The 26,641-nt window shown below is 53.2% G+C and overlaps 1 protein-coding gene across 1 annotated transcript in view; it reads right to left on the reverse strand.

Moving 5' to 3' along the window:
• Positions 1 to 26,641, reverse strand: part of TNXB (tenascin XB) — a 72,635-nt gene that overhangs the window by 41,730 nt on the left and 4,264 nt on the right. Inside the window, 10 exon segments of the mRNA XM_030315139.1 lie at positions 2,832 to 3,191; positions 5,087 to 5,392; positions 5,747 to 6,037; positions 7,818 to 8,111; positions 9,184 to 9,552; positions 12,320 to 12,583; positions 12,766 to 12,922; positions 17,438 to 17,553; positions 18,038 to 19,876; positions 20,240 to 20,650. Coding sequence (XP_030170999.1) covers positions 2,832 to 3,191; positions 5,087 to 5,392; positions 5,747 to 6,037; positions 7,818 to 8,111; positions 9,184 to 9,552; positions 12,320 to 12,583; positions 12,766 to 12,922; positions 17,438 to 17,553; positions 18,038 to 19,876; positions 20,240 to 20,639 — 4,396 coding nt within the window. The 5' untranslated portion in view covers positions 20,640 to 20,650.

Here is a 26,641-nt window from a genome sequence, read left to right on the forward strand (position 1 = left end):
GGGCTGGGGAGGGGTGTGCACCATCACTGAGACCCTGGTAAAGTGGCTGAACTTCCCTTGTGCGTCAGTGCTCCAAGTCCCCTCTCCCGGGACCCGCAGACTCAGTGTTTGCCTGGCATCTTCGTTGGGTGCCTGGTCTGTGTCTCAAACTCATTAAGTCCAAAACCGGGCTCAGAGACTCCCCCCCACACACAACTGCTCAGTCCACAGCCTCCCCACCTTGGCAAAGCCACAACTTCATCCTGGGCATTGTCCGAGTCCTCTCACACCCCACATCTAGCCTGTGAGGAAGTTCTATTGTCCCCTTCAGCAGCTGATGCCCCCTCACTAACTCCGCCCTGCTGCCTCCATCCCCAAGCACCAAGTGCCACCGGCTCTTACTGGACTACCAGGGTCTCCTAAATCATCTCCCTCCTCCATCCTCATCCTGCCTCCGATCAATGTTGGTCAGAGCCTGTTCCCAAAATGACTTCCATCTCACTCAGGGCAAAAGCCTCTGAGGTCCCAAGTGATTGATCATCTCTCACATATCCCCCTCCCCCCATTCCAAACATTCCTGGCTTGCCCACAAATGGCCAGGGCACTTTCCCTCTGCCCTGGATCTTCTTCCCAAAGGCCCGCATGCCTTGTCCTCTCCCTCCTTCAGGTCTTCCCTTAGAGAGGCCATTTCCTACCCCCTTTCTACCCACTCACCATCTCGCCTGCTGGACTTGGCTTTTCTCTCCAGGGCTAATCACTGTCACGTTCAGTAGCGCTGACAGATTTGTGCAGTTTGGTGTCTGTTTCCCTCTGCTAGAATGTGAGCTCCATGGGCAGGGGCTTAGCCTTGCTCACGGCTGTGTCCCCAGGCCCTGGCACACTGTGGGTGCTCCACAAATGCTTGCTAAATTACTGAGTGGTCTGCACGACTCTGCTGGGAAAGGCCGAGCTCAGAACCTGTTGGTCCCCACTGCCCCAGAATCAGCTGAGTGTGGGCGGCATTCCTCAATAGTGACCAAACCTGAAAGGTGGTCCCAAGAAGTAAAACAGTGGAGGAGGCTGCTGGGTGTGGTTCCCAAGAGCTGTTTTCTCTGGCGTCTGCAGGAGGATAAGACTAAGCTCCAGACAGATAAAACCTGCTTTAAAAATGGGCCTTGGTGAGGCCTCAGAAAGACAGAAATGATTCTGAGCGGGGAGGGCAGGGCTGAAGGCAGCTTAAGGTGGGTGGGAGTGGCTGCATCTACTCAGTACCAGGTATGAGAGCTGGTATTGTATTTCATGTTCCTTCTAGCTCTGATAGGTCCTGTAGCATCCATTGCCTGCTCATTTGTGCCCTGTCTGTACTTCTTTCTGTAAGGAAGAGAAACTGTCCCTCACTGTCAAATAAGCCTTACTGTTGTGGCTTGGCTTACCTGGAAAAGGTAGAACTACAACTACCCATGGGCATGGCAGTACCATGCTGCATTTGACGTAATCTTTTTCTAATTTAGAAATGTTTCTTTTCTTCCTTCCTTCTCTTTTCTTCCTTCCTTCCTCCTTCCCTCTCTCCCTGTCTCTCCTTTCTGTCCTTCCTTCCTTCTTTCCTTCCTTCCTTCCTTCCTCCCTCCCTTCCTCTTTCTTTCCTTTCTTTTTCTTCCTCCCTCCCTCCCTTTTTCTTTTTTCTTTCTCTTTTTTTCTTTCTTTCCTTCCTTCCTTCCTTCCTTCCTTCCAGTAGGCCTCATGCCCAGCACAGAGCTCAATGCAGGGCTCAAATTCATGACCCTGAGATCAAGACCTGAGCTGAGATCAAGAGTCACACACTTAACTGACTGAGCCACCCAGAGGTCCCTAGAAATGTTTCTAATAGGCTGTGTACATATTTTCTCCTGGCAGTGGTACAGCATGTGCTTTATGCCAGGCACAGCCCCTTGGTCAGCTCAGCAGGCTCCAGCTACCCATCACTTTTCCTACTCTGATAATGGAGCTAACTGAAGAACAAAAAGAAATTAGGAGTAGAAGGTTCTGTAAACTAAGCCAGCCAAGTAACTGTAAGGTTGGGCTTCGTGGGAGTACAGAAACCATGCTCTGAAAACTTGTTTTTCTGCTTTTAAGTGTTTAATCTTTCTCCTTATACTAAAAGTTGTTTTGAAAAAGGTGTGTCTGTTTCAGTGAGCAAAGGGAAAAGAGAGGCCCCTTCCTGTGACCGAGGTGGGCAAGTCAGCAGGAGAATAGCCAAGTCCCAGAGGTCTGCCTTGGTTCTGGTCCCCAGCTGCTGAGGCCCTGGAGGGATTCCCCAGGCTGCTTCCTCTGTGGTGCCCAGGTGGCCCCAACCTGGGCCCGAGGCAGGGAGTGGAACAGATGTCCCTCTTTGCTTCAAAGTCACTCACTGGATGAGTGGTAAAGAAAGTTTCCAGCTACTGATGGAGAGGCCCAATGCCTCATGCACATCTGACCACCTAAGCAGCTAAACCAGCCATAGAGGACAGAGCAAACCCCAGACTCAGGATAATTATAATCATCTTTGTGGCAACACTGGCAGCATGTGTACTCTGTGCCTGCCCTTTCTTAGTGCTTCATGTCTGTTAACTCATTTAATCCTCACTACAATTCTGTGGGCGGCTGTTACTGTCCTCATTTTACACATGAGGAAACAGGCACAGAAAATTTAAAATTGTTAAAGGTCACAAAGCTGGTTATAGCCCAGTCCCTGGCGAACTGCTCTTTTTAGGTCCTCCCTTGGTAAGGGGCAGGGTAGGAGGAGGTGGTGGGGGCAAGGGGTCATACTACCACTGCAGCAAGGGAGAGCAATGGCCACAGGAAGGCTGGGGGCCACTGGTGGGAGGAAAAGGAAGCAGGCCCCAGCTCTCACTCACCAGTCACGCCCACGGTGGACACAGGGCCCCAGCGCTGCCCCCTGTGCAGGCCATACAGGTGCATCTTGTACTTGCGCCCCGGCTCCAGGCCCCCGATGGTGACCTCACTCTCCTCACCCCCAACACGCACCACCTGGGGCCGCCCGTCTCTGTCCTTGTACTGGACAGTGAAGGAGTCGAAGTGGCCCTGGGGGACGGTCCACGAGAGGCTCAGCGAGTCTGGGGATGATCCTGTCACTGTCAGCTCCCCCAGCAGGGGCTCCTCGGGGGACTCTGGGGCCTCCGTGCTGGGCTCTGTGGGGCTGGGGGTCTCCTCCACCTCGGTGGGGCTGGGTGTCTCCTCCACAACCTCCTGGGGGGCTGAGAGAAGAGATGAGGATACAGACTTACAGCCTAACTTGCTTTGTTGGCGAATTATGACAATCAAGTATATCCAGCAAATAAAGTCCTCAAGCCATAGGCTTTGGGGTTCGGGAAGCATTTGTATCAGCCATTCAGTAACTCATTGGAGAGAGTTGAGACAGGCCCCTGAGCCCTATAGGTACTGCTGGCAGGAATTGTACTGGTGGATTCTGTGGGGGTGGGGGTGGGGGTGGGGGTGGGGAACACCCACCCCCACCCCCACCCCCACCCCCACCGACCGCAGTCTGAGAAAAGAGCTGAGATGGGAAGAAAGGAAATTCTGGGGAACTTTCTCCCATGTCCTCTGACAGTGCTGAAATCGAGGGGGCAGTAAGGTGTCTTCACATTTGCCTTCTTCCCTTTCAGCTCCAGCACCTCCCTAGGGCTTTCCAGCTGCCCCACCCCACTTACCAAGACACCAGACAGAATATACCTTGGCTAGGGCCTTCCTGGACAGTCCTGTCCCTCCTTCTACTTCAGACAAGAGTGGCAGAAAGATTGGGGGTAGAAGGCTAGGGAGGGCCACGCTCTTCCCTGGCGGGGTCTAGAATCACAGCCCTGAGGGTACCTATCCACTGTCTGGCAACTAGGTCTCTGCTGAGGCTCCATGGAGACGGGAGACTGGCTTCTGTAACCCACTCCCTGGTCCACAGGGTATTACTCAGGGGACAGGAGATTGAAGAGGGAGGAGGCAACAATGGGGAAGTTAGGGAGATAAAGGAGACAAAAGAGGATACTGGGAAGGGAGAGAATCAGGGAGAAATAGCAGCTCATTCTTTTTTTTTTTTTTAATTTTTAAATGTTTATTTATTTTGAGAGAGAGAGAGAGGGAGAGAGCAGGGGAGGAGCAGAGAGAGAGGGGAAGACAGAATCTGAAGCAGGCTGCAAGCTCTGAGCTGTCAGCACAGAGCCTGACGCAGGGCTCGAACCCACAGACCATGAGATGATGACCCAAGCCAAAGTCGGATGTTTAACTGACTGAGCCACCCAGGCATGCCCCTAGCAGCTCATTCTTATAGGTTTCGATGTGCCAGGCACTGTTCTAAGTATGTATGTTTGTACGTTAACTGATTTAATTCTAATGACTGTGTGAAGCAGCAGTGACCGTTATTATCCTCATTTGACAGATGAGAAAGCTGAGGTACAGAGAGATTTAGTAATTTGTGCAAGGTCCCATAGGGAATAAACTGTAGAGCTAGGATTAAAATCCAGGCAGTTGGATCCAGAGCCCATGCTCCCACCCATGATGCTACAAAACCACAGAAATGGTGCTGACCCAGGGCGGCGGGCGGGGGGGCTGGACAGGTGGGAGAATGAGGGCAAGTAGGGGGACTGAGAGGGAGCCCTTTGCCCTGCTCCAAGGTGGCTGGGAACCAGGGATGTGGGGGCCTGGGAAGAGGCCTTTTCATGCCAGAAACATGGGAAACATGGGACTCTTGTCCCCTGGATCCGCCAGCTCTGAACAGGGCAAGCAATGGCGGGAAGGTGCAGGGAGCCCGCAACAGAAGCTCAGAAATGACAGCACCCCAAGCCAGGCCATGATAGGGGAAGGAACACAGTGGCTGAGGATATCTGTGGGGAGGACAGCCTGGGGCGGAGGGATGATTCCAGGCATTCGGAATGGGAAAAATGAGGCCGGTTCTTGGAGATGGAGAAGCAGGGCTGAGGAGAAGGTCAGGGGCTGCTGGCTGGGTGAGAAGTCCTGGGATGTGGGGAAGTCCAGGGTAGAGGCTTGGCAGAACTGGAGCCCAGAAAGAGAAGGTGGAGAGAAGTACGAAGGAGTCCCGGGGCCAGGTCCTGCCCAGAGGACCGGGGGCTGGCAGTGGAGGGAGGCCTGTGTGGCCCTGACTCACCTGTGACGGCCACCACAGACACAGGCCCCACACGCTGCCTGCCATGAAGCCCATAGAGGTTCATCTTATACTTCCGGTGCGACTCCAGACCAGGAATGGTGACCTCATTCTCATCACCCCTGACGGGCACTGCCTGGGACTGCCCCTGCGCGTCCTTGTACTGGACCATGAAGGAGTCGAAGGAGCCCTGGGTCACTGTCCAGGACAGGCGCAGGGAGTCTGGGGTCGCATGAGTCACCATCAGTTCCCCCAGCAGGGGCCGCTCTGGGGACTCTGGGTGGAGGAGCTCCTCTCTCTTCTCTGAGGCTGTAAATAAGAGGATCCACTGAGGGCTATACTGGCAGCCCCAGATTGGTGTTTGGGGTTTGGAGGGGTTGTCATACCTGGCGGGTGGGTCACTAATCAATCAGCATGAGTGCTGAACTCCTGGGAAGTCTGGCAGAGCCAGGGTATGATACATCTTCTGGGCCTCGGGGAACAGCTGAATGGGATGGAAGGGACCCAGCAGTACAGGGGAGGCTGGCTATCCCTCAGCCTGGGAGTGGGGCCAGGATTCAGAGTCCGCCATCTCACTGGGAGGCCCCAGCTGGTTCCTGGCTAAGGGCAAGGGTGTGGAAGGCTGGGAGGGGTCACGGGGGAGCTTAGGTAGTTGCCCCTCACCTGTGGTGCCATCAGCTGTGAGGGGGCCGTGCCGCTTCTTGTTGGCAATCCCAAACAGAGTGAATCTGTACTTGTGGTCAGGGTCCAGGGAGGAGACAATGACCGAGCGCTCAGGCCCTTCCACGGGCACCAGCTGGGGCTGTCCGTTCCTGTCCCTGTATTGGACTACGAAGGAGTCAAACTGGCCCTCAGGGACAGTCCAAGAGAGGTGCAGTGAATCTGGGGTGGGATCTGTCACCCACAGCTTTCCCAGGCGGGGTGGAGTCACTGGGCTGGGATCACTCTGAGGCACTGGGAGGAGGGGTAGAGAAAAAGGAGGAACACAGGTCAAGGGAGAAGGGAGATCCATCTCCCACATTGGGATGCTGGGTGAGGTTGTGCAGGCTGTTCCCTGCACAAAGGCGCATGGCTGAGGGAGGACCAAGAGACTAAAATTCAGCCAGCCTCTCCTTGCCAAGCTGTGTGCCCTGGCATGGGGCTACGCTCACCTAGAGAAGGGGTGCCTTCTTCTAAATGGCACAGAAGCACCTCATAGACTAGTGCGGCCCTGAATCTATCTGCAGCCTAGTGACGGACTTCAGAGAGAAGGGAGCCCAGCCATCCCTTTCTGTGTCTCCGTAGCCAGGGAAGCCTTCCAGGACAATCTCTACTGCTTCCAGGCTTAACTACTAGCTGCTCTCTCCTCCAAGAGAGGGAAGTGCGATCTTTGGAGCGTTTTATTGTGGGAGAGCCTTCCACACCTGTGCTCTGGGCCCCACTTCCTCCTTTCTCACACCGCACCACCAACCCCTCACTCCCTGCCACTGTGCCCTCAGCATTGACAGGAGCTCCTCCTCTCAGTTGCTAGCTCTCTCCAGCTTCCACCCTCCCTGCTTGCTCTCTCTTCCTTGCCCAGATTCCAGAAAGAGACGTCTATACTGGTTGTAGCCATGTCCGCACCTCCATCACCCTCTCAATCCGGCTCCACCTTCCACTGGCAGCTCTCCCCGGGGTCAGTGGTGGCCTCGCCATTGCTAAGTCCTGTGGACGCTCTGTAGCCCTGAATCACTCTTATGGAATCTGACATGTCTGGCCACACCCTTAATTTTGGCATCCAGGACACCACTCTCTCTGGCCGTGCCCCTCTCCCCAGATCACCTCCTTGGGCTACCTTGCACACTCCTCTTTCTCTGCTCAGGCCCTGAGTGCTGTCCATCTCCAGGGTTCCAGCCGCCCCATCTCTTCTCCCCCTACAACCTCACTCTGGCTCCTGCCCATTGGCACTGAGGACACCCAAGCACCCTCTTCAGGCCTTCTCTCTGCCCTCCAGACCTGTGAGGGCAGCAGAGATAACCCCTCAGCCCACCACTTTCTGCTTGAGTGCCCTCTCCCTCTCAGTGCCTTGACTCTCCTCATCCATAAATGGGCATGTCTCATGGGGCTGCTGTAGGCAGTAAGTGTGATGACGCACTTAGAACATCTTAAACACATTTGACAGTTAAATGCTCACGCTGTGCTGTTCCTCACCTCTGCTGTCCCTTGCCTCAGGGAATGGAACTGTCTGATCTAGAACATGGGAGTTCTTGGGCCTCCTCATCATCCTTCACCTCCCACACCCAGCCTCACTGCCACACTTCCAGCCAGACCAGCATCATTTCCTGCTGGCTCTTAACTCACTTCTCCAGCTATTCTCTGCAGCGGCCTCAGTGTTATTTGTAAGATAAGCATGAAATCATGTCACTCCCACTTAAAACCCTTCAGAGGCCCCCTGGGGCCCTCAAATGAGTGCCAAGCTCCTCAGTCAGACACACAAGACCAGTCCCTTCAGCTCTCCAGGTACCCTGCTCTCCATCCAGAGGAAACAGATTGTACAGGGCCACACTCACTGCCACCTCATTCTCCATGGCTCCCTCTGTCTGCACTGCCCTCCTCAACCTCTCTGCCTGACCTGCCACTATTTTCCCTTAGGGATTCACCTCAGGCACCACTGCCTCCAGGAAGCCTTCCTGGAGTTCTCAAAGCACTGGGAAGACCTCCTTCAAGACTTTGCACGGGGGCAGACATAGGAGTGTGTGTGAAGGCTCTCACTCACAGATCTTGGCTTCAGCCACCAGGGGGCCATGCCTCTTCTTGCCCAGGAGCCCATATAGCACAAATTTGTACTTGCGGCCAAGGTCCAGGTTGGTGATGAGGGCCGAGCGCTGGGACCCCTCCACAGGGACAACCTGGGGCCCGTCCCTGTCCTTGTACTGGATCACGAAGGAGTCGAACTCGCCCTCAGGGACCGTCCATTGCAGGAGCAGGGAGTTGGAGGCCATGCCAGTCACTGTCAGCTCGCCCAGATGTGGCGGGGCCAAGGGCTTCCCAGGCTTTGCCCCATCCCTGTCTGGAATGTGGGGAACAAAAGTAAAGCAGGTGGATTCAACCCCTGCCTTGTCCCTGGTCTCCTTCCCTTTCCTCAGCCCATTAGGTCCCTCCTTCCTGGACAGCTCCCTCCCTCAAAGCTTCCATTTTCCTACCCTCAGCCCTCTGTGAGTAGCCAGCCATCTCTGTTCTGGAATGAGAACTTTAGCCCTTCCCTTGTGCTAGCCTCCCCGCCCCTCCCTCTCCATACCAAGACCTTTGAGGGAGTTTCAGGTCCCCCCTGGTTCTTCCTGAGTCAGAACCTCCTCATTGCTGTTTTGGAGCAGCTGAAGACTCCTCCACCCACTTGGACTTTTCTCTCCCTCACCACCCTCTCTCCTAGTGCTGAGCTTGATCTGGAGTGGCAGGGAGAGCGACTTACCCTAGTCCCGTAAAGAGGGACCAGGAGGGAACACGAGAGTCGGGAAGCCCAGGCCCTATCCCTCACTGTTTTCACAAACCTCACCCATCTCTGATGCCCTGCTGGCTGTGGAGTCCCCCACGCTAAAGAACTTCCATCCCCGGGAGAAACTGGCTGATGGGACCATGGAGCACTGTCCACTTCAGGCCAGGCTCCCAGGGTGGTGGGCTACCATCCCAGTGAAGGGATGGCGGGGGCTGTGGGGAAGAGAAGGGGAAGAGGGGGCTAAGGGTCAGTATCCTCAGGGCTAGAGGCCTTCCCACACCTACCCACAGAGATCTATGGGGTGGGAGGGACAGAGGGGTGACCAGGAATTGGGGAGGACACAGGCAAAGAAAGCTGCAGGTGGAGAGCCAGAACCCTACAGCCTCTCTCCTTGACTCCTTGTCGTACCCTCTGACCTTCCTCCCATCTGCTATTCCCCTTCCCTACCCACCTTGTCATTGTTCTAAGACCCCCTCCATTCCTCTTTCCTCTGAACCCTCAACTCCAACCTTTTCTCTTCTTGTTTGCTTTTACCACTCCAACCCAAACACCAGCGCTGCCCTTCAATCCTCTCCCACCTCAGAAGCCCTGATGGCCCAGCCCCTCCCCCGCCCTCAGGACACTAATCTGAACAGAGTTTAGGATATACCCATAATGCCTTGGTAGATAAGAGGGGCAGAGGACTCGCCCTCCGGGGGGACCCCACGAAGCGACAGCTCATAGGGGACGCCGGGAGGTGGTGAGGGCACCAGAGCCTGGCGGACGTCCCCTGGCAGTAGTTCCTCATGTGCTCCTGGCCCCTCGGGCACCCGGAGGCGCAGCTGGAAGTGGGCAAATGTGTCAGGCTGAGCAGTCCAAGCGACGCGGAGGTGCCCTGTCTTGTCTTTGCCCAGCACCCTCAACTCTCCTAGTTCCTGGGGGCGCTGCTGTAGTTCAGGGGCCCGGGCCCCTTGAGTGGTTGAAGGGCCTGAGGGGGGAGGCTCATCCGTGGCCGCCAAGAGGCCTGAGGGAGAGGACCCTGGGAAGGGGCAGGGAGAGAAAACAAGAGAGTCAAGAATGAGAGCAAGAAGGGAAATCCCAGCCCCCAGGTTCTGCCTTCTAGCCTCTCAGAGCCTATAGACCCTCCCTCTTCTGCTTCTGAGTCCACTCGCTGGAGCACCTCATCCTTCCAAGCGTCTGCCCCATCCTCCCAACACCCCTGTCCACCCCATTCTTAAACAGACAAACCTGCAGGCAATAAATAAAAGAACTAAATCTGGCCATCCCTCCCCTCACAAGGCTCCTATGACCCCCAGCCCCACAGATTTCCATGTCCTTCCCTAAGTACATCCCCTTCCCTACTGGGTGGTGGTCGTGGCTTCCATTAGTGCTGCAGTGAGAAGCCTGGAAGAAAGGAGGAGATGTGGTGTTAGGGAAGGCGGATGCAAGTAGAGAGTGGGTAGTGAGGAGAGAGGGAAAAGAGGGTGTGTATGGGGGGTACATCCAGCTCAGGTGGCATCTGGGCCCTAGGGGGGAAGAACAGGTCCACAACCCTCCCCAGGGCAGCCAGAGAGCACCCCTCCCCTGAGCCCGGCATCGTTCCTGTGGAAGAGACAAGCATGAAGTGAGCCAGGAGGTCTGGAAAGACAGCTCAAGAAGCAGTGGTTTCACCTCTCACAGACACAAGCTGCCTGATGGTTTCAAGGCCATCCCCACGCCGCAGTCCCCATGTGTCCCTTTGAGGTCAAGGCCAAATTGTGGAAAATAGTAACCGCTGACCACAGCCTTCCGCCACCCTCACTACAGTGAGTCAGAGTTGGGGAGTGCTGGTTTCACTCCGGTGCCCACCCCAACTGCTCCAGTGAGTTTTTGCAGACCCTCCCATCCCCCTAAATGCCCCTTCCCTTGCCCAGGATGGCAATCCTGACAAAGTGTCTGGGGAACCTTAAAGACCAGGTCTCCCTGGCCCCCGGTATGCCCGAGGGCCCTGGGGTGGAGATGGCTTCTAGGAACACAGAAGGGCATGCTTTGTTGTGGCGTCCCCTGGAGCCTGGACCGGGAAGGGCTTGAAGGCCGAGGAGTGTGGTGGGTGGGGGTGGGGTGGCAGTCTGAGCAGTGAGGCAGTGGGAGGAACTCTTGGATGCAGACTCCAAAGGCAGGTGAGGCTGGGCAGGGAATGGGTGGTCCCGCGGCCCCAGCCCATGCTACCTGTGGTGGTGATGAAGGCGTAGGACTTGGAGGTCTGCCCTGCCCGCACCCCGTGGACCTCCACGTGGTAGGTGGTGCCGGGCCTGAGGTCGGGTAGGCTGACGGTGCGCGTGGTGCCCGGCACAGTCAGCTCCCCGCCGGGGCCCTCTGCCGGCGGCTGGGGCCGCCAGCGCAGCACCACGCGCTCGAAGTGGCCGCGAAGCCCGTCAAGGGATACGAGTAGTGCGCCGTCCGCGGAACTGCCCAGGACCTCGGGCTTGGGGTGGCGGGGCGCAGCCACCCGATCGACGCCTTCGGGCGAGAGGCCGTAGATGCCCTGGTTGGAGTCCCGCTTCCAGGTGCCGGGGTCGGGGCTGGCGGTGGGGCGGGGGCGACGGGGCGGGGGGGCCGGGGAGCCGACGGGGGCGGCAGCCGCCCGACGCCGCTGCAAGTATTCGTGGATGTGGCGCGCCACCGACGCGTAGGTCTGGTTGGCCCGCAGTGGGTAGCCATGAGCCCGCAGGTGGCGCTCCAGGTCTTGCACGGTGCCGCGGAAGCGGCCCAGCTCGGCGGTCAGGTTGCCCCACGCCCGCCGGGGGGGCTGCGGCAGACTAGGCCCAGGCCGAGGCTCCTCCTCCCCATCCTCCGCCGGCCGCGAGGGCCTAGCGGGACGTGAGGGCCGAGGGGGCCGCGGGGCCGGAGCAGGCCGGGGGCGGGGCTTGGGGGGCGGGGCTGGGGGGCGAACCTCCGGGTAACTGTAGTGGCCGGGTGCTGCCGGGGGCAAAAAAGGGGGAAGGGGAGAGCAGGTCAGTGGCAGCCCCCCTCCCCACCGCCCCTGCGCTCCTCCCCATGGCAGCCCCGCACTACCCCCCCCCCCGCACCCCGCCCCCAACCGGAGCCAGAGGCCTCTTGCTCGTGCCCCAGCCCCACCTGGAAAGAGAACCAGAGAAAGGAGTCAGTGTCCCAGGAGCCCCTCCCCGCTCGCCCTCCAAGCCCGCCATTGTGCTGCCCTAGAAAGAAGAGAGAAGCCAGCAGGTGGGGCCCTGTGTCTGAAGGAGAGAAAGGGGAGTGGGAGGAGAGAATGTGAGCTACAGCGAGGTGGGCGTCCCTCTGTCACAGGAAAAGAAATTAAATATCCATCTGTTAAGAGACCTTGAGGATTAGTGGAAAATTACTGCTCTGAGACCAAATTCCCCCCAGCCCCAATCCTAAAGTCAACAGGAATGCGGATCTCTGATCTGCCCAATTCCAGTCCCTACAAGGTCTGACCACCGACTGTGAGCACAGGCCTGCGTCTAAATTTCAAGCAAAATCTACCCCATCTGCGTGAGTCAGACATCATCTTCTATTTACTGCTTCTCTCCATGGGGCAGGTTCCCCCCCCTCCCCCCCCCCCCTTACTCCAACCTGCAGCCTTCCTACAACAGGCCTCCAAGCACCCTAGGGCTTTGTCTTCCCGTGCCCCAGTTACAGAGCAAGTCCCCAGCAGGTGATTTGTGACTACCCCTGCCCTGCCCAGGTGCATTCAGAGGAGCCTGTGAACCCTAGATATGGGCTCCCAAGGAAGGGGCTGCTCCACAAAGAAACTGGGTCCTTCCCTAACCCCTGGCCAGGCATACCTGTGTTGGCCCTGACAGAAGCCGGGTAGCTTACTGCCCGGCCCCGCTCTGCAGTGACAGTCACTACATATTCCACGCCTGGCATCAGGTCGGTCAGCAGTGTTCCATCTGCCTCAGGGGGTACCTCCAGCCGCACCCTCTGGTTGCCGGCACTGACATAGGACACCACGAATCGGTCCACCTCAGCCTGGGGTTGCAGCCAGCTGAGCTCCAGTGTGGTTGGTGTCACAGCCACCACTCGGAGGTCCTGGGGGCCGTCGATCACTAGCCAGGTTAGAGAGAAGAGGGATCAGGTGGGAGTCTAGTTCTTCAGTCACCAGCTTTCACTCCAAGAGCTCTGTCACCATCCAGTTCCTCCCTTCTGCTTTCCTGGGGGACAGATTCCCAGCCACCCCTCTCAAATCCAAATCTCCAACCAGGACCCTTCCCTCAGCCCCAGCTCTCACTGGTGGTGATGGTCTTGGAAGCAGGAGGGCCCCAGTTAGTCCCTCGAAGGGCACGGACAGTGACCTGGTACTCCTGGCCAGGAGCCAGTCCTCTCTGGTCATAGGCTGAGGCAGAGCTGGGTACTCGTGCTGTGAATGGGGGGCTCACCCCCTCTGTCTGCAAGAAAGAGAGCACCAGGTGGTTTAAGGCTGATAGTCTCACCCCTGCTGCCCAATCTTCCTTATCTCTTCTTTCTCCAAACTCCAGTTGCTGTCAACACGGAATTGTGTAGAACTTGGTCCTGTGCAGCTGGGGAGCGTGGTGGTAGCAGCAAACACATCTAAAATGCTTAGTCCCAGGGCACCTGGTGGCTCAGTCATTAAGTATCTGACTTCAGCTCAGGTCATGATCTCAGGTTCATGAGATGGAGCCCCGCATCGGGTGAGCTCAAGCCCTGCTTCTCTCTCTCTTTTCCTCTCTAGTCTTTGCTCACTTGCACCCTTTCTCTCTCTCTCTCTCTCAAAAAATGAAATGAAATGAAATGAAATGAAATGAAATGAAATGAAATAAAATAAAATAAAATAATATATAAAATGCTTAGCCCGTATCAGGTGCTATTCAAGGCAACTTGCGTATATCAACTCACTTAATCCTCATAAGAACCGTATGAGGTAGATCATGTTATTCCCATTGGACAGATGAAGAAACCAAGGTACAAAAGGATTAAGTATCTTGCCCAACATTTGCCCCAGCCTCAGCCTCCCCACAGACACCCGCCCCTGGCTGGGTAATGTGGGTGTGACCCTTGTCATGACGCATTAGGCACTTCTCTGGTCTCCTGAGCAGGGTTGGAGGCCACTCAAAAACAAAGTCCACCTGCTCTAAATTCTTTACAAACGTTTCCCAATTTTGTACCTGGCATTGTGCCGGGCATGATGAAAGACATGTCCCCTGTCCTCAGCTCATGTTAAAGCTGATTAGATCTCTACCCAAATCTCTGTGGCATACATGCCTGTGAGTGAACCACTGCTCCAAGTGCACACATAAGGTATTATGATTATCTGTGGTGACCCCACAGGAAATATACCAGCTCCAGAAGGGTCTCCTGGAGTGCCAGCCACTGGGGAAACAGGAGGAATGGACATCTGTGAGCAGTCTAACTGCCCCGAATTTCACTGGGCTGTCTAGCTAGGACAGCTAATAAGGACGCTCTGTTCTGTTTAGCTATGTTGGCCATGATGAGGACACCTCCATCCAGCCAAGTAGGATTGGAAATTTCAAAAGGTACTCTCCTAAACCAAGAAAATTGTGGGGAAACCAACACAGTAAATAGCAAAGTACAAAACCAGATGAGAGGCCACGTAGAGATTTCTGGGTTGAGGATGAAAGAAAGCTTTGTCAGAGTTTTGTTGGTTGAAAATTTTTCCGGGCACACAGGACCCCTGCTCCTCTCCTACTCACCCTGCCCTAGGATACCCCAGGCTAGGAGGCCTTTGGATGGGCTTCACCTGAAGACCCGTGAAGTCCTCATCCTTCCTAGAACTTTCTCTTTCTCTTTCTTTCTCCCCTTATTCCCCCAACCCAACAACACACACACACACACACACACACACACACACACACACGGCCCTTGGGTGCTCCCTGATGATGTCTGGTCCTTCCAGCAAGACAAGCCATCTTGTTCTTCAGACCACCTTCTCCCTTCAGACTGCCTACGTGAACCTTTTAGACACCTTTTAGTCCCTGCTAAGATCAATTTGGGAATCGTCCCCTGAAAGTGCCACTGTCAGTCTAATCGACCTCTCTCATTTGCCTGGTCTGAGACAGGCTCTACCAGATGCTGGCGTCCCTTGCTGCTTCACTGTCCTTGGCGAGTTTCTAACCTTATTTCTGATACCAACTTCATGGTTCCAGGTGGGGGTGCCACCCTGCTTGGGCGCTGGAGTTTCCCCCACCATCTTCCACCTTTCAGACCAGACCTCAAACACAAACTTTTCTAAGGCCATGAGGTCTGGTGTCCCAATGAAAGCGTGGTGTAGTCCAGTTTCTAGGCTGCAGAATACAGCCAAATCAAGAATGCTGGGCCCTCCTCTTCAAGGGCTCACCTTCCTGAGTTTCCTCATGCTTCCTCTCACATTCAGAGAGGAACCAGCCTTTTGCAAAATAGCAACATTCCTTGAGTTAGTGGTCCTCCCTCAGGCTTGGGGTGTATCAGAATCCCCCGGCGGGCTTGTTACAGTGCAGGTTACTGGGCTCCAGGCCCAGAGCTCCTAATTCAGTAGCTCTGGAGCTGGAGTCTGCCCGGTGGCATGTGTAACAAGCTCCCTCCTGGGTGATGCTAATGCTTCAGGTCCCGGGAATATGCCTTGAGAACCACTGAGTCAGAGTAGCAATGCCACGTATGCATGGAGAAGGAGAAATGTTTCTTCTTCCACGTTCTGAAAACCATTCCAGTGACTAGGTGTGTCCCTTTGCCAGCAACAGCAGAGGCTGGGCTTTGCGATGGAGTGCTTCTGGAAAAGGGAGTGGATAAGGTAGAGATAGGCTTCTAAGAAGATAGCAGTGCCCGAGGACAGCCAGCTACCAATACTCTGTGCCAACAGAAATGGGCAGAGAGCGCTGGCCAAGGCACGAGGCAGGATTCCAGAGGCCAGCCACAGAAAGCTTAGAAAGCAGTCTGAAGGCCAGTAGCACAGGCTAACGTGGAGTCCAAGAGAGGTGTCGGGGACCAACTTTACAGGAGCATTTTCCACACCCGGGCTCAAAGGGAACCCAGAATGTGACAGAGGTTCATACCCAGAGATGAGTTGAGCTGGACCCAGGCCAGCTCGACCTCACCTGGCCCCATGGTGAGGGAGGAAGCCTAGAGCTTTGGCTGGGAGACTTCTTGGAAACACTTCTTGAAAACACCCGAGGATGGGTTTGTATTTACTAAGAGCAGAGGACAAAGCTTTCCTGCAAGTCCCTTCTATCTCAAGTGTTTAATTCTTCTTTCCCTGCAGTTGCTTAAGAAAGTTGTTCCTTTTAAAAGTCCTATCCTCTCAAGATCAGAGCTATGTAAATAATATGCACACAGAAGAGAGTGGGAGCAACACTTAAAAATGTTAACAGTGCTTGTTTTAGTGTGAAGCAGCCAAGAATTATTTGCTTTTTCCTCTAGTTGCCAAATTCTTGTCTTGTGATTATATTATTTTTATAACAAAAAACAACAACAAAAACACTTCACAGAAGAAAAAATCTAAGCTGTACTGGTTGCACTGCAAAGCTGGGATTTCTGCCTCTGTTTCTACCAGACAGTAAGGAGAGACAGAGCATGGCAGGGGTCTGGTCTTGCGGCTATAACAAAAGGACTTAGAATGAACATCCTCTCCCCCTCCCTTGCCAAAAAAAAAAAAAAAAAAAAAAAAAGAATGATCAGGTCAATTAGGGTGGAGTTGACAGCCAGCACCTCTGAACTGTCCCTTCTGTCCTTGACCCTTCCTAGGGTTTAGGCCCTGGGAGTTTTTCATTCTTCCAGAGTTCTGGCCAGGCAGAGATTAGGATAAATGGCCTACTCACCCATGGCATTTGTGGGAAGATGCAGGAAAACATGAGCTAGACAGTAGAGATGTCAAATGATTTGGAGCTGGGAGGCCAAACATATCATAAAAGCCCAATCTGCATAAAAGGAGGTCTCTAATGAGAGGCCATGAGGCTTTGACCTTAGGGTGCCCCCAAATATTTTAAGAGCAAGTTGGAAGGAGACAGAGAAAGAATGCTTTGCAGTGCACTGATGACACGGAGGCGGGAGAAGCAGTTCACAGACTCAAATTATTGCAACAGCCTAGACAGCTTGGCCCAAACCAGAAAAGATAACACTGAACAGAGCCACATGCAGAGGCCTATATTTAGGCTGAGAAAGTGTATATAGTTGAATGTCATCTTTTTATCCTTTTTTTTCTTTTCTTCTTTCCTTTTTTCCGTGTTTATCTACATTTTCTAAAGCTTCTACACTGAGCCTACATGACCTTTATAATAAAAGTTACTTAAAAACAGTTTTGATTGAAAACAGCTGACAGTTTTTGTGACCACAAGTTAATACACACCGACTCTGAAAAAAAGTGCCCGTGTCTCCAGAGTTAGCCAGGAGAACTACTGGACTCCTCTTTGCCCCCACATTTTGGGGGCAAATGCAAAAAGTACGAGGCACTAGAGGAGGGAACCCAGGAATTGTGGGATTCGGGAAACAAAGCCTTAGGGAAAAGGGGTGAAGAGACCAGTGGGTCTGGCCTGGAGAGAATGAAGAGTGTGGTGATCACTGATGTTTCCAAATACCTGAAAGCCTGTGGTAGAGGACGTGGGGAAAGCAATGGCAACATTCTGATGCTGGTGGAGGCCCAACTAGGGCCAATGGATGGATGTCAGAATGGGGCAGATTTAGATTCAGCAACAACAGAAAGAACTACCAGTGATGACCAACAACAGACTGGACAGCCTCTGGAAGTAGTGAGCTCACTGTCACCAGAGGTATTCCAGCAGCAGTGAACTGATGCTGCAGAGGCCTTCTGGACCCAGTGTGGGGTAGGACGAGAAGGCCTTCCATAGGAGCTTCAGGAACTTAGCCACCTGACTACCTAGAACTTCCTGCTTGAGGTGAGAACTCCCTCCCCCGAGGCCTGCCCACTCAACCTCCTCCTGCAGCTGGGCTCTCACCGTGGGAATGAACTGAATTTCATAGGCATCCACAGTGCCAGGAGCCCGGGTCCACTCTGTCCGAACCGTCGTCTCCTCCAAGAGGTGCATCCTCATGCCCTCGATGGCTGGCACCTCTGCCCAGGAGAAGGAGATACGGGAAGGTGGTTAGCCTAAGGCAGCCCCTCACCCCCTACCCCTATTACACCCCCCCCTACTCAGGGTCACACCAAAAGATGGATCCCAGTTCCTGCTCCTCTCTGGAGGTGGGACAAAGCTGGCAGAGGCCTCAACAGGCCCTGGGGTCTCCTTCACCTCCCCCCCCCCCCAATCTCCGGGAACACAGAATCTCTCTAAAAGCAACTAAAGGAGCTCCAACCTGCCCATTAGAGATTTGAAAGCAGGTCCTGCCTGCAGGACCCCCCTGCCCCCATGGTTCTGCTGCTCCTGGTGGACACTGGCTCTCTGTCTTCTATGACTGCCCCCCACCCCAAACCCCAATAACTGACTTCCTTCACACTTTCTCCAGTCCCTGGGTTCCTAGGCCTCGGGCTCAGGTCTTCCCACGGGCTCTGGATCCCAGTTCCTGACCCATCCTATTGGGGAAGGCTGCCTGCTCACCTTCCCCGCAGTCCTCCCCTGCATAGCCATCTTGACAGACGCAGCTGCCCTCACGACACTCTCCCCTGCCGCGGCAGTCCCCGGGGCACGTCTGAATGGCGCAGTCCGGTCCTCGGAAGCCCTCGACGCATACACACTGGCCCGCACGGCACAGTTCCCGGGGCCCACAGCCCCCAGGGCAGGCGCTGGCGGGAGGCTCCTCCTGCCCACAGTCCTCGCCGCTATAGCCCACGTGGCACACGCACGCTCCCTGCACACAGCGCCCACGGCCCCGGCAGTCTGCCGGGCAGGTGCGGGTGGCACAGGAGGGCCCAGTGTAGCCCGAGTCGCACACGCAGCGCCCGTCCTCACAGCGGCCGCGCTGGTGGCAGTTGGAGGGGCAGGTACGAAGGCCACAGTCCTCGCCTGCGTAGCCCTCCCAACAGGTGCACACACCGTCCTGGCACAGGCCGTGCTGGCTGCAGTCGCGCGGGCACCGCCTTACGCTGCAGTCCTCGCCTGAGTAGCCATCGTCGCACACGCAGCGCCCGTCCAGGCACTGGCCGCGACCGTGGCAACCTCCTGGGCAGCTGCGCACGCCACAGTCCTCTCCCTCGTAGCCCGCGTTGCACACACACACGCCGTCCTCACAGCGGCCGCGACCGCGGCAGTCCCCAGGGCACCGACGGCTCCCGCAGTCCTCGCCCGAGAAGCCCGGGTTGCACACGCAGCGGCCGTCCACGCAGCGGCCGCGCCCACGACAGTCGCCGGGGCAGGCGCGCGTGCCGCAGTCTCGACCTGTATACCCGGACCAACACACGCAGCGGCCACTCTCGCAACGGCCCCGGCCGCGACAGTCCCCGGGACAGCTGCGCACCCCGCAGTCCTCGCCGCTGTAGCCCGCGTTGCACACGCACACGCCGTTCTCGCAGCGCCCGCGGCCCCGACAGTCGCGGGGGCAGGCGCGTGAGCCACAGTCAGGCCCCGTGTACCCCGGCCAGCACACGCAGCGGCCGTCCTCGCAGCGGCCCCTTTGGTTGCAGTCGCCCGGGCAGCTGCGCACTCCGCAATCGTCCCCACTGTAGCCTACGTCGCAGATGCATTCGCCGTCCTCGCAGCGCCCGCGGCCCCGGCAGTCTCGCGGGCACGTCCGGGTGCCGCAGTCCTCGCCCGCGTACCCAGGCCAGCACACACAGCGGCCGTCCACGCAGCGCCCGCCCTCGCCACAGTCCCACGGGCAGCTCCGCGAGCCGCAGTCGTCGCCGGTGTAGCCGGGGTCGCACACGCAGCGCCCGTCCTCGCAGCGGCCCCTCTGGCTGCAGCCCCGGGGGCAGCTCCTCACCGCACAGTCCTCGCCGGTGTAGCCGTGGTCGCACACGCAGCGTCCGTTGTCGCAGCGCCCCCTCTGGCTGCAACCTCTAGGGCAGCTCCTCTTCCCACAGTCGTCGCCAGTGTAGCCGGGGTCGCACACGCAGCGCCCGTCCTCGCAGCGCCCCCTCTGGCTGCAGCCCCGGGGGCACGAGCGCAGGCTGCAGTCGTCGCCAGAGAAGCCAGCCCGGCACACGCACACGCCCTGCACGCAGCGCCCGCGGCCGTTGCAGTCCCCGGGACAGGAGGGCCAGCCGCAGCTGGGGCCGCTGTAGCCAGGGAAGCACACGCAGCGCCCGCGGACACAGCGACCCTGATCGTTGCAGTCATCTGGGCAGGACCCGGAGCCTGAGGGTGGGGAGGATGGGGGCACCCCAGCGCCTGTAGGGTCTGAGCAGGTGGGCCCACCCCAGCCTGGTTCACAGGAGCAGGCACAGCGGCTCAGGTCAAACACGCCATGGAGACTGCAGAGGCTACGAACGTCTGTCTGGCCTGGAGGAAGAGGGAGAGGCAGGCCTCAGTCTCTCTGGGGAGAGAGATGGAGCCCATGCAGTGCTCCCCTGGCCAGGAGGGCCAGGCTCGTTTCATAAGGTCATCTTTGTGTCCAGGTGCTCCTAGTCAATACATGTGGCTTCTGGAGGCCCCAGCATATGCTTGGGGACAGGAGAGGGAGGTGCTGACATCAAGCCTGGTCGCTGCTCTCTCCGACTTGTGCCCCGAGCTGCACTCATCACCCCCAAGGGGGAAGATGGGATGCCTTTTTCTAATTCATACCAAGGTCCTTTAGGGACTAGTGATGCCCCACTTGCCCACCTTCCTCTTTTTTTGTGCCCCCTCGCACGATCATCTGCTCACCTGTGCCAGCCTGGGCAGCGGCAGGACAACATGTCCCAGTGCACTGTTCCTTGAGGCCTTTCACCAGCTCCTCCAGGATCTCTAACCGGACCTTCAGGGCCTGCACCTCTGAAGCAGGGACTGGGGGCTCCGTGCCCGGGGGACAACCACAGCCAGATGAAGGGGGCAGGTTGATGCGGTGGGTAAACACCACCTGCTTCTCCCCTCCTTCTACATTGTGCTCATAAAGCCGAGAAGAGGGGCTTCCCCCTATTGGCTCCACTGTGCGGCCTCCTGGCTGGGGAGGGGGGCGTGGGGCTGGGAGTGTCACATTGGACCGTGGAGAGAAAGGGCCTGCTCTGACTGTGCCCAGCAGTACCAGGAAGGCCAGTCTGGAGATTAGGAACCATTGGGCTGGCATCACTCAGGAGGCTGTGAGGAGAGAGGACACATGTGAGCAGTTCTCAGAGGAGACAAGATGGCTCCCCACCTCCCTCAATATACACATCCACAGTCCCACCACCCACAACCAATCTACCCAACTCACATGCATGTAAAACTCCACATTCAACCCAACCTAAGGGATACCCTCCTTGAGCAGAGGGCATCCTTTTTTTTTTTTTTTACCATTCCATCCACACTGGTCTTTTGTTTGTGCCACAGATACTACAAGCTTACATTAGCCCAATGACCTTTTAGCTGTACGTTCTCTGCGTCTGGGATGCTCTTCAAGACTGGCTCCTTCTTGCTCAAATCTTAACTCACATGTCTTTGATCCCAGAGACCTTCCCTGCAGCCCAGTAGGAATGTTTTCCATTACTCTCTATCACAGTATCCTGCCTATGTTCTTCATGGCATTTACTGCTGCCTGAATCACCTGTTCGTTTAGGTACTTGCCTGTTATCTTTCTCCCACCACTGAAGTGGGAACTCCATCAGAACAGGGACCTCGTCTGTCCTGGCACTGCTGTATACCTGTGCCTGACACCCAGGGGCTACCCAACACATTTTTGTCGAACAGATCAGCAGATAAGTGTGTGAGGCCAATCCTTCCACAAGCATCTGGCTCTCAGCGTCCACTGTCTTCTTAGGTGAAGATTACCCCCTCTCTCCCTTTTATTCAATCCCTCACTCTCCACTAAATCCTTCCCATCAATTTTCATAGGAGCTTGGGGCGCCTGGGTGGCTTAGTTGGTTGGGTGACTTCAGATCGGGTCATGATCTCACGGTTTGTGGGTTCAAGCCCTGCATCGGCCTTTGTTCTGACAGCTCGGAGTCTGGAGCCTGCTTCGGATTCTGTGTCTCCCTCTCTCTCCCTCCACCCCCCCTCACGCTCAGTCTCTCTCTTTCCCTCTCTCTCTGTCTCAAAAATAAATGAATATTTAAAAAAAATTTAACTTTCACAGGAGCTCAAATATCTCCCATTGTTTAAAAGAATCCTTCTACCTGAATGTGAGACAGGAAACCATCAAAATCCTAGTGGAGAAAGCAGGAAAAACCTCTCTGACCTCAGCCGCAGCAATTTCTTACTTGACACATCTCCAAAGGCAAGGGAATTAACAGCAAAAATGAACGATTGGGACCTCATGAAGATAAAAAGCTTCTGCACTGCAAAGGAAACAATCAACAAAACTAAAAGGCAACCGACGGAATGGGAAAAGATATTTGCAAATGACATATCGGACAAAGGGCTAGTATCCAAAATCTATAAAGAACTCACCAAACTCCACACCCGAAAAACAAATAATCCAGTGAAGAAATGGGCAGAAAACATGAGTAGACACTTCTCTAAAGAAGACATCCAGATGGCCAACAGGCACATGAAAAGATGCTCAACGTCGCTCCTCATCAGGGAAATACAAATCAAAACCACACTCAGATACCACCTCACACCAGTCAGAGTGGCTAAAATGAACAAATCAGGAGATGCTGGCGAGGATGTGGAGAAACGGGAACCCTCTTGCACTGTTGGTGGGAATGCAAACGGGTGCAGCCACTCTGGAAAACAGTGTGGAGGTTCCTCAAAAAATTAAAAATAGAACTACCCTATGACCCAGGAATAGCACTGCTAGGAATTTACCCAAGGGATACAGGAGTGCTGATGCATAGGGGCACTTGTACCCCAATGTTTATAGCAGCACTTTCAACAATAGCCAAATTATGGAAAGAGCCTAAATGTCCATCAACTGATGAATGGATAAATAAGTTGTGGTTTATATACACAATAGAATACTACTTGGCAATGAGAAAGAATGAAATATGGCCTTTTGTAGCAACATGGATGGAACTGGAGAGTGTTATGCTAAGTGAAATAAGTCACACAGAGAAAGACAGATACCATATGTTTTCACTCTTCTGTGGATCCTGAGAAACTTAACAGAAGACCATGGGGGAGGGGAAGAAAAAAAAGTTAGAGAGGGAGGGAGGCAAACCATAAGAGACTCTTAAAAACTGAGAATAAACTGAGGGTTGATGGGGGGTGGGAGGGAGGGGAAAGTGGGTGATGGGCATTGAGGAGGGCACCTGTTGGGATGAGCACCGGGTGTTGTATGGAAACCAATCTGACAATAAATTTCATGTAAAAAAATAAAAATAAAAGAATCCTTCTTCCTCAGTTCATACATTACCAAAAACCTTGCAATTAGAAATGTGCAAGGAAGGATAGAACAGAATAGTGTCCAGATACAGACCCACATGCATGTGGTCGGTCACCTGACAAAGGTGACACTGTGATTAAAAACAGATGCTCTTTCTGATAAATGAGAAAAGATCCAACTGGAAAAAAATCTGTCTCTACCTTATGTCCACCAACAGAAATTAATTTGAAGTGAATCTCAGGGACCTAATTATGAAAGGTAAAGCAATACCTTTCAGAACAGTATCATATAGAAGAAAAATAGGAGAAAATTTTTGACAAGCTTAGAGTAAGCAAAGATTTTTTAAAACCTGACCACACAAGATATAACCATAAAAGATTTCACACAAAACCTAACCATAAAAAAGAGACAGATACATTAGGACTCATGAAGTTGATCACTTCTGGCCATCCAGGGACACCATTTAGAGAATAAGAACACAAGCCATAGACTGAAATAAAATACATGAGAAATGCGGAGAGGTAGCGAGGGAGGGAGAGAGGTAGAGATGGATATTGATGGAGAGTGAGAGAGATGATTAAAATCTGAGATACAAAAAAAATCTGCAAAACAAAAAATAACAAACAAAAAGACAGGCAACCCAGTCTTTCAAATTGACAAAAGCCTTAAATAGATACTCTAGAAAGGAATATATCCAAAGGGCCAATAAACATATGGAAAATAAACATATATATGTACATAACAAAACTAGCAAACAGGGAAATGCAAATTAAAACCACAATGAGCTGCCATTATTTTGCCGTCAGAATGGCTAAATTAAAGGGCTTGTTGTTGCTTGATATTGGCAAGAATGTAAAGTAAATGGAACTCTCATCTATTGCCAGCAGGAGCAAAAATTAGTGCAACCACTTTGGAAAACTGTTAGGCAATATTTGCTAAGACATATAGCCTATAACCCAGCAATTCCACTTCGGTAAATATCCAACAGAAATGACTGCATGTATCCTCCAAAAGACATGTACAAGAATGTTCATGAAGTTTTTTCATATTAGCCAAGTGAAACAACTTAAGTGTCCATTAATAGTACAATGGATAAACAAATTGTGGCACAATCATACAATGGACTATTATACAGTGATGAAAACACCCTCCTGCTACATGTAACAACATAAACAATTTCACACACATAATGCTAGCAGAAGAAACCAGACATAAAAAGAGAACATTGTAAATGATGTTGTTTACATGAGGTTCCAAAACAGACAGAGTTAATCTTTACTAGAAGACAGGATAGGATTACTGAAAATATTTTGTACTTTGATCTGGGTGGTGGTTAAACGGATGTATACATATTCAAAGATTAATTGAGCTATACACTTTAGATTTGTGCATTTCACAATATGAAAGGTACATCTTTTTTTTTTTTTTTGAGAGAGAGAGAGAGAGAGAGAGAGAGAGAAAGAGAATGAGTGGGAGAAAGGGCAGAGGGAGAGAGAATTCTAAACTGGCTCCACACCCAGAGTGGAACTGACACGGGGCTTGAACTTATGGCCATGAGATAATGACATGAGCAGAAATTAAGAGTCAGACATTCAACTGACTGAGCCACCCAAGAGACCCTGAAAGTTATGTCTTAAAGCAACAACAACAACAATCTCATCTCCCTCAATCTCATACTTCTTCCAGGCAGCACATATTTCGCTCCCCAACTTCATGGCCTCAGTTGTCAAAAGATTTACCTGTACTGGAAATGCAAGCTGGTGCAGCCACTCTGGAAAAGTTTGGAGGTTCCTCAAAAAGCAAAAAATAGAACTACCCTACGGCCCAGCAATTGCACTACTAGGCATTTATCCAAGGGATACAGGTGTGCTGTTTCAAAGGGACACATGCACCCCCATGTTTATAGCAGCACTATCAACAGTAGCCAAAGTATGGAAAGAGCCCAAATGTCCATCGATGGATGAATGGATAAAGAAGATGTGGTATATATATATATATATATATATATATATATATATATATATACACACACACAATAGAGTATTACTCAGCAATCAAAAAGAATGAAATCTTGCCATTTGCAACTACGTGGATGGAACTGAAAGGTATTATGCTAAGTGAAATTAGTCAGAGAAAGACAAAAATCATATGACTTCACTCATATGAGGACTTTAAGAGACAAAACAGATGAACGGAAGGGAAGGGAAACAAAAATAATATAAAAACAGGGAGGGGGACAAAACAGAAGAGACTCATAAATATGGAGAACAAACTGAGGGTTACTGGAGGGGTTGTGGGAAGGGGGATGGGCTAAATGGGTAAGGGGCACTAAGGAATCTACTCCTGAAATCATTGTTGCACTATATGCTAACTAATTTGGATGTAGATTTTAAAAAAATAAAAAATTAAATTAAAATTAAAGAAAAAAAGATTTACCTGTACTTGCTGTTTCCATTTCTCCAAATCCCATGAATTTGCACTCCCCTCTGCACTCCCCTCTGGCTTCCCCACCTCCTTTCAACCTATCAAACAGCCCTCCCTAAGATCTCCAAAAGATCTCAATGTCACAGAATCTAAGAAACATTTGTCTTCATCTTACTTGACCTGTCTTAAAAATCACTGGACATAGTTCACCACATCTTCCATTTTAAAACATTCTGTTTCTGTGCTGTTAATATGGTAGCCAGGAGAGCTATATGGCTCTTGAATACTTGAAATGTGCCTAGAGTAACTGAAACACTGATTTTACTCAGTATTTAAAATTTTTTTAAATGTTTAGTTTTGAAAAAGAGAGACATAGTGCAAACAGGGGATGGGGCAGAGAGAGAGAGAGAGAGAGAGAGAGAGAGAGAGAGAGAACCCAAAGTAGAGTCCAGTCTCCGAGCTGTCAGCACAGAGCCCAATGCGGGACTCAAACCCACAAACCACGGGATCATGACCTGAGCTGAACTCAGACACTCAACCGACTGAGCCACCCAGGTGCCCCTATTCAGTATTTTTTAAAAGCTCCCCAGATGATTGTAATGTGCAACCAGAGTGGAGATCTACTTCTCTAGTCACTCACCCAGTACTTTTACCCAGACCCATGATTTTAATTTCCAAATTATACCCCAATTTATAAATTAGCCCAGTCCTCTCCTCTTAACTCCAAGTAATATATCTAATTGCCTACTTGCTTGGCATCGCTTCTTGAGCACCTCATATTCAACATGTCCAAAACTGAACTATGGTCACCCTTCCTGTGCCCCATCCCTTCTCCACTGTGTTCTCCACCACAGCTCACGGTGCCACCTTCCATCCAGCTTTACAACTAGAAACCTAACCCCCATCGACACCATCATATTTTGACATATTTGCCCTTTGTTTTTTTTAATGCTTATTTGTTTATTTTGAGAGAGAGACAGAGAGAGAGAGCTGGGGAGGGAGAGAGCGAGAAAGAGAGAGAACCTAAAGCAGGTTCCACACTGTCAGTTCAGAGCCCGATGCAGGGCTCAAACTCATGAACGAATGGTGAGATCATGACCTCAGCCAAAATCAAGAGTCAGATACTCAACTGACTGTGCCACCCAGGTGTCCCTCTCATTAACATCTTTTTAATTTGCTCACTTCTCTCCCTCTTGACATTGTTAGAATTCAAGCCATCACCTGCCCTTTGCTTGACAACTGTATTCGCCTCCTAGCTGGTCCCTCTGCTCCCCTGTCACCCCATACAATCTCACAAAGACAACTAGGATGTCCCACTCCCCCTAAAAACTCTCCAGTGTCTCTCTTCTGAATTCCTTTCAAAGGCTGACAAACAGCCCTGCCTCATCTGGCCCCTGTTGACC

This window comes from Lynx canadensis, chromosome B2 (genome assembly GCF_007474595.2).
Source record: "Lynx canadensis isolate LIC74 chromosome B2, mLynCan4.pri.v2, whole genome shotgun sequence".
Taxonomy (NCBI): domain Eukaryota; kingdom Metazoa; phylum Chordata; class Mammalia; order Carnivora; family Felidae; genus Lynx; species Lynx canadensis.